The sequence below is a fragment of the Otolemur garnettii genome, unplaced genomic scaffold (genome assembly GCF_000181295.1).
Source record: "Otolemur garnettii isolate 467f Iridium unplaced genomic scaffold, OtoGar3 scaffold00013, whole genome shotgun sequence".
NCBI lineage: Eukaryota > Metazoa > Chordata > Mammalia > Primates > Galagidae > Otolemur > Otolemur garnettii.
Window position 1 is genome coordinate 24,387,111 of NW_003852408.1, and position 7,415 is coordinate 24,394,525.

The 7,415-nt window shown below is 42.0% G+C and overlaps 1 protein-coding gene across 1 annotated transcript in view; it reads left to right on the forward strand.

The window, feature by feature from the left end:
* DYTN (dystrotelin) overlaps window positions 1–7,415 on the forward strand; it is a 61,047-nt gene that overhangs the window by 43,012 nt on the left and 10,620 nt on the right. Inside the window, exon 10 of the mRNA XM_012802129.1 lies at window positions 5,763–5,922. Coding sequence (XP_012657583.1) covers window positions 5,763–5,922 — 160 coding nt within the window. The remainder of the gene's footprint in view (window positions 1–5,762; window positions 5,923–7,415) is intronic.

The window sequence follows — 7,415 nt, forward strand, 5'->3', positions numbered from 1 at the left end:
CCTTTATTTCAGTTTTCTTCTACCTCCCTCTCCTCTCTTCTTCATTTTTATAGTTGCTACAACCTATCTTATGGGTACAGTACATTTCTTTCTCTGATTAAGAAAAAGCATTTTAACTGTAGAAATTGAACGTGAATTTGCTTGACTTGTAACAAGTTAAAATATCACAGATGAAGCTAAAACCTTTTTCAGCTGTGATTCCCAGCCCAGTTCCTGGTTCCACACAGGTAATCTGTTCTTGTGTATCTTTGCAGACCCTTTTCTATGCATTTTCAAATGTGTGGGTGTGGATATGTGTGTTCACCTGTCTAAAGGCGGCAAATAGGTAGTAGTTATTAAGCTTAAAACCCAAGAACCTTGTACATGGACACAGAAAGGATACACAGCTTTGTTCACTGCAGCACTGCTTTTCTTTATGAAAAGCTAGAAACAGCCTAATATCCTTGCATTGAGAATGACTCACTAAATAAACCCTGGTAACTATTCTATGGATACACTACGGTAGGCCCATATGCACTAAACTGAAATGCTTCTCGATTGCAGAAAAATACGTATATATAATACACTTGATGTAAAAATACTTTTGAAGTTTTTTTTTTATGTTAGTAATATTAAGCTCACTGATTCAAAGACTACACTGCACACATGGAAGCTGTGTGAGTGTTCGAACAAAGCGGCAGGCAGACACAGTTTGCTCTGAGGGGCTGGAAGGGGCACACACCAACAGAGAATGTGACTTGAAGTCTGTACGTGGCTCAGTTTCTCTTCCTGCCCTTCCTCTTCCTCTATCAGGCTGTTCCTATGCGATGTTCCTAAGGTAGCTAGCCCCTCCTCCGATCATTTCCAGGGAGGAAAGGAGGCTGCAGAGCGTAGCCACAGCTGCTTTATAAATAAAGCACAATGAAATCTAATCTCCCATCCAGACATGTGGGAGCCAAGGGCTGGAACATGGTGCCCCAGGACCCTGCGCCAGGCTGGGTCAGGTCAGGACTTGCCCTGGGGTTGCAGTTGAGGGAGCAGAGCGTGACAGGAGAGGCATGGTTTGGTGGGGAAAGCCTAAATGAGAGTCAAGTTGACCATGATTGTTAGTTCCCAAGCCGTGGTGAATACAAAGAGAAACCATGATTCTTTAGCCAGGCCGGCAACAATGGAAAGACAAGATGGTGGGAAATCGAGTGAGAGACAACTCAAGCCAAGGGAAAGAAATGACCCAACTGCTTTTTTTTCATCAATGTCTTTGAGGAAGGAGATGTTCAGGGAAGAAGATGTTTGGGGCGGCAACCTAACATAGGCAAGACTGTTATCACTTGTTTTTAAAACCTAAAATACTTTTGTATGTCTCAACGTCTTTTATGTAAATTAGGCAGCGTAACCGTACTTTGAGCATGTGAACACGCACACCATTGTACATGGATGCAAACCCAGACGGTGGCCACTTTTAGAAATAGACTGAATTTCTTCAAAAAGCATCAGTATTGTCTTCTTGTAATGGAGTTTTAGGAATGATGGTTCCAAAACATCTACATATTTTGGTTCCAAACCAAAAACCTATTTTCTGTTTTCTTGCTTCTCTAGACCATTGCGAGCCTCAGGAATGAACTCTGGAGGACTCGGGAATCCATCAGTGCTCTCCACAGGGAAAGAAGGTAGGAGCCGCGTGGATACGCACAGATGCTGATGGCAGCAGCCAAGCAGAGCATTTCCTTTGCTTTTACAGAAAAACCTTCTATAAAAATTTCACCACACTCTTTTTTTTTTTCTAATTTGGAAGGCATTTTGAGCAGAGAAATCCTCTGATTTCAATATGAAAGTAAAAGGGGGCTTTGACTGTGAGTAATTGAGCATAACAAAAATCACGCAGATGATTATATTAACTTTTGACTTTTGGTTACTCAATTTTATTCCTTGGAAGCTGGATAAGCACTTCTAGGGACGTGTCGGTTCTTCTGTGTGTCTTGTATGTATTTGTGTAGTGTGTGTGTGTGTGTGTGTGCGTGTGTGTGTGCGCGCGCGTGCGCACTTTAGCTACTTCTAAAGAAATACCAACAGCATCTAACTTTCCACCAGGTTCATTAGGCTGTTTGGAAACCACCTATGATGTTCTTACTGTGTCTTAAGGAAAAGGTCATTCCTTCCCCTCCTGTGTCCTGCTGTCATTCCATTAGAAGGCAGAATTCCGGGCTCTTCAAAAAGAAATGTCCCCTGAGGGAAGACCTTTGTTTTCAGGCTCCAAGCTTGGTACCCAGAAGATGCCCAATACATTAATGATACCATGTAATTATATGTGAGCTAAGCTTCATAATCTGAAAATGTATAAGAGATAAGGAACATTTTTAAAATTTTGTGACAACTCATGAAGGGGAGTTAATAAACACTGTTAAAAAATCAAAATAATTTAAATGCTAAAAGTAATTTTTCTCTTTTTCATGGAATAAGAAAAAGAAACTAGAAACAAAAGCAAAGAAAGCATAACAATAAGAAGACAATTTTGAAACTTAAAATGTGGAAATAAAAAGGAAATTTTGAAATTTAGTTCTTTAAAAACAAATTTTTAGCTGGGTACTGTGGCTCATACCTATAATCTTAGCATTCTGGGAGCCCCAGTCAGGTGGATAGCTTGAGTCCACGCGTTCAAGACTAAGCAAGAGCAAGATCCTATCTCTACTGAAAATAGCTGGGTGTTGTGGGAGGCACATATATTCCCAGCTACTCAGTTGGCTGAGGGAAGAGAATTTCTTGAGCCCAAGAGTTTGAGGTTGCTGTCAGCTACAATGATACCATGGCACTCTACCCAGAGAAACAGAATGAGACTGTCTCAAAAACAAAACTAAACTAAATTGAAAAAATAAACTCAACTGAAAAACTAAATTATTTAAAGCTAATTATTTTAAACTAAGTTATTCTCTTTTATAAAATCCATGTATACTACATATATCATTGTTATCCTAAGAAAGTATTTATCACCACAAAGTGTACCAAAGTGTGAGGCTGGTTGTTAAATGGAATACAACCTGGAGCTCCACGTCTGTTCTGTATGCACCATCATTTTTATCAACAATTCAGATAAAATTGTAGAGGGCGTGATTCTCAAAGGTGTGTGTGACATGATACCAAATGGCCTAGATAATAAGCTGAATGACATCTTGAATCACTAAGATTTAACACATTGCTGACTTGTCCCGAGTTACCCAGTGACCCATAGATGGTTTCTGCATAAAATTATTGGTCAACAATGTGTTAACATGTTAGAGACACTGAGTGAGTGCGGCCCTATAATACAGCTCCTGTGGGCTGAGACCCACAGGTTGAGAACCGCTGCACTAAGTGATTCTATATCATAAGCAGGTGAGAGGTGAGGAGGGACGAAAGAATAAAATAGGCTGAACCGGGGACAACTGGAAATGCAGACGGGGAGAAATGAATCCAGAACAGCTGCTCTCTTAACACGTTATTGACTGGTGATTTTATGCAGGGACTATCTGTGTTACTGGTTAACTTGGGATTGGTCAACACTGTGGTCACTGAGCTGGAACAGGAGGGGGCAATTAAAAAAGATCGAATATTAAAGGATTAAAGAAAAGGGCTACAATGGTAGGCCCAGTTTCACAGAAAGTAGTGTGAAAAAGCCCTGGGATGTGTACGATAGTTAACTGCAAGTTTAGTGACAACCAAAATTATATCACTGATTATTTAAAAAGCACCACGGTCTGCGAGGATATTAACAGGAGGAGGACCGTTCACTCTCCACTGTGCTGGGTACTTATCAAGGAAAGTAAATATTTCACTGCTCTGTGTGTGTTTATCTCACCCAGGGAGTATTTGTGTTTCATTTGAGGGCCTCATAAGTACATGGGAAATTCGAATTGCTTAGCTACAGAAAGCAGAAATACATAGAAAGATACAAAAATACAGAAAGGCTTATCTGACTTATCTCTCAGATAACCTGAACTATTTGCTAATAGCAGCTATTTTCCTGAAAAGTGCTGAGCTCCCAGCTGATGAGAATAATGACACCAGGTGAATCATATCTGCCAGAAACACTCCATTAGAATCTTTACTTTTAGGGAAAAAACAGTAAGAAAAAGACTGTATTTCTGAAAGGACTCTGCCTGCCTTCCCCCTGGGTTGTGAAAGGATAGATGTACTATGCAACCACAGGAGCTGGGGCAGAGAGGAGGACGCGGACGCCAGTGGTGAGCAACCCAGGAGAAAGAGATCAGTGCTACCCCCATTGGTCATACCGAGCAAAATGCTTTAGGTACAAAGAACACTGTCTAGAGAGGCCTTTTGAGGATTTCTTTGTTGTTGGCCATATATAAAATGCCAGACTGACTTCTTTTCAGAAAAAAAACCATCATAAAGATGTACTTGAAACTCCAAAGATTAGAGTCACAGGCCTGCTTCACCTGAGTGGGACTGTCTGCGAGCGTGAGGGCTGTCTTTCAGAGATGCCTGCGGCAGAGGAGAACCCAAATAAAATCCCAACACCTCCTCATGCTCTACAACACTTCGGAATTCCAAAGGTTCTAACACGGAGACAAGATGCATTTCACACCAGAGAGCCAATTTCCACAGATTCCACAAGTACACCCACAGTGATGATCAAATAAGCCCATAATTTACTTGGCCCACTTTAATCATATGCTAAGTACCTGCTATGTGACAGGGACTATTTTAGGGCTGGGCCTGGGCCTGGGGACCTGGCAATAAACAAAATGAGGGGAGGAGGAAATACAGAGATAATAAGATGATATGTAAGTCCAATAATAAGGGACACAGGCAGTGCGTCATGCAGCATGGCCAAAAGTGTGAAGTTGGACTCTTCAATCTCTGTAGCAATTACGCATGGTGACGAGTCAGAGACAAGGAAAAAAGGAAGCCGATGGCTGTGCTGGAGATGAGGCTGGAGCTGTGCTTTGTAGTCTCTAGCAGGCAGTTAGACCTTCATCTGAGCCCTTGCCTTGAGCACAGACTTGCAGGAGGTGGGGAAGGGACTGGGCGCTGACCTGAAGAGGCAGGAGGGCTTTGGCAGTGGGAGCCAGGGAGCAGAGACTGTGAAGGGAGAACAAGCCTGGGGTGTCCAAAGAGGAGCAAGGAGCTCCAAATGGCAGAGCAGCTATGTGTGGGACACGGGGGATGAGAAGGAGGGGTGTCTGGAACATCTCGGCTGAGCTTCTCCACCTCCAGAAGCACTTCAGTTTCCTCTAAATGACGAGGGGAACCCCTGCAGTCTTCTGAGCAGGAGCGTGACCTGACCTGACTTATGGTTTAAAAGAATGACCCTATCTGCTTGGTTCATTCTTAAACCATTGAACAACTAGCTGGAGAGAGAAGCCAAAATAGACCCCAATTTATTAATCACATCAGGTCCCTTCCCTGTGTCCCTGGTCAAGTGTTGGGCATTTAGCCACAAAGGTACACTGTCTTTTTGAAGGGAGTGTTTCCAGACAAAGGATATTGAGTAAAGTCAGTATTCAAAGGTAAGTAGCCAGTTAGGGTATGGCTGTCAAAGTAAGCCACAAGGCGCCTGGTGAGTTTTCTGACACACCTCCAAAGGTGATGAAATGCTTAGTGGAACTGTGTCCATGATCCACACAAAGGCCACTGTACGTGGTGAACAAGCAGAATAAAACAGTAGTGATCAATGTTCAAAAATAGTCAAAGCACAGCCTTCCCTGGTGTCTTCTTCCACTGGGAGGACTGAAGCAAATCTCTCAAGGGCTCTTGCCCTTCCAAGCCATTCAGATCTCTTCTCTTTTCAGGCTCCTTAAGAAACAGTTAAACGGATACAAAGACAAGTTGCGAGTGATGTTCGCCTCCCAGGAAGAGAGAAGTTGCCGGTTTGAAACAAAGATTCAGGAACTCACTATCAACCAAGATAGTCTACGAACCAAGCTACAGAAGATGGGACAGGACCTGCAGGTATACCATGTGGGAGACACTGGCCACTTGGACCACGTGGGGGTCTAACCATGAATCCCCCAGCCACGGAGAGTTGTAGCCTGAAGCTTGACACAACACTTTGATCAGCTGCTTCTCCTCTTCCCCTACCCTGACCTCCTCCCCCTGTATCCTCCAGACTATGCCAAGTCCTTTCCCTTCATGCAGGTGGTGTCACTGAAAGACAGTGGGGTCTATGCCATTCAGAAACAACACACCTAAGGCAAAGCGATTCTTCACGACATTGGTTCTTAAATCTTTTGGTCTTGGGAGTCCTTATCTATTCTTAAAATTTTTTTAGGAAACCCCCCAAGAAACTTTTGTTTCTATGAGTTGTTTATTGCTACTTAACATACAAAAGTTAAAACTGAAAAGCTATTTAAAATGTATTCTTGACTAAAACATAAAATAATAAACCCATTTTATATATAATGCTTTTCAACAATCACTATACGTATTTTTTAAAAACACAAGGCATGGTGGCTCATGCCTCTAATCCTAGCACTCTGGGAGGCTGAAATGAATGGATTGCTTAAGCTCAGGAGTTCGAGAACAGCCTGAGCAAGAGTGAGACCCCATCTCTAAAAATAGCCGGGTATTGTAGAGGTGCCTATAGTCCCAGCTACTTGGGAGGCTGAGGCAAAAAGGATCGCTTAACCAAGAGTTTGGGGTTGCTGTGAGCTGTGATGCCATAGGGCTCTACCGAGGGCGACAAAATGAAACTCTATCTCAAAAAAACAAAAAGAAACCAACAAACAAAATGCATAGTAGACTGGCATTGTTTTACATTTTTTACAAATCTCTTTAGCGTCCGGTTTAATGAAAGAGAGCTGAATTTTCATCACTGCTTCAGCAATCAGTCTACTACCACTGCTACAAGACATCATGGTTGAAACATGAAGAAATCAGGCCTCACACAGATTTGCACTTGAGAAAGAGAGGTGTGTTTTAAAAGCCTTTCAGATAATAGGGATACTTCTCTGTGATACTATACCCAAACATGCTATGTGAGAATTTCCTAAAGGGTAGCTGCAATATGGAATCTGACACCGTATCTATTTTCCCACTGTCTCATTAAAATCCAGCGTTTTAGTAGCTCTCCGAATGGATCTGCTACCCACTCATGTTTTTTTTAACATACGTGGATCCTTTGTAATTCCATGGAAAGGGTAGTTCATTGAGTGATGCTATCTTAATCCTCACCCATTTCATCATGCAAGATCAAAAAAAATTCATACTCATTAATGTCACCACTAATCTCATCAGAAAGTCGGTTAACAATTGGAAGGCCATCAAGCTCATGGTGGTAGATGCAAGTTTTCCAACATTCTAATTTTTGCTTTAAAACTTAACTGCTATAATTGACAACAAATACTGTGAATGGCTTTCTTTGCAGTGACATTCTTACTTTGTTCATTTTTGAGAAAATGTTTGCCAAATGCTAACAGCTGAATAACTGTAGCCTGTCAGTCAGT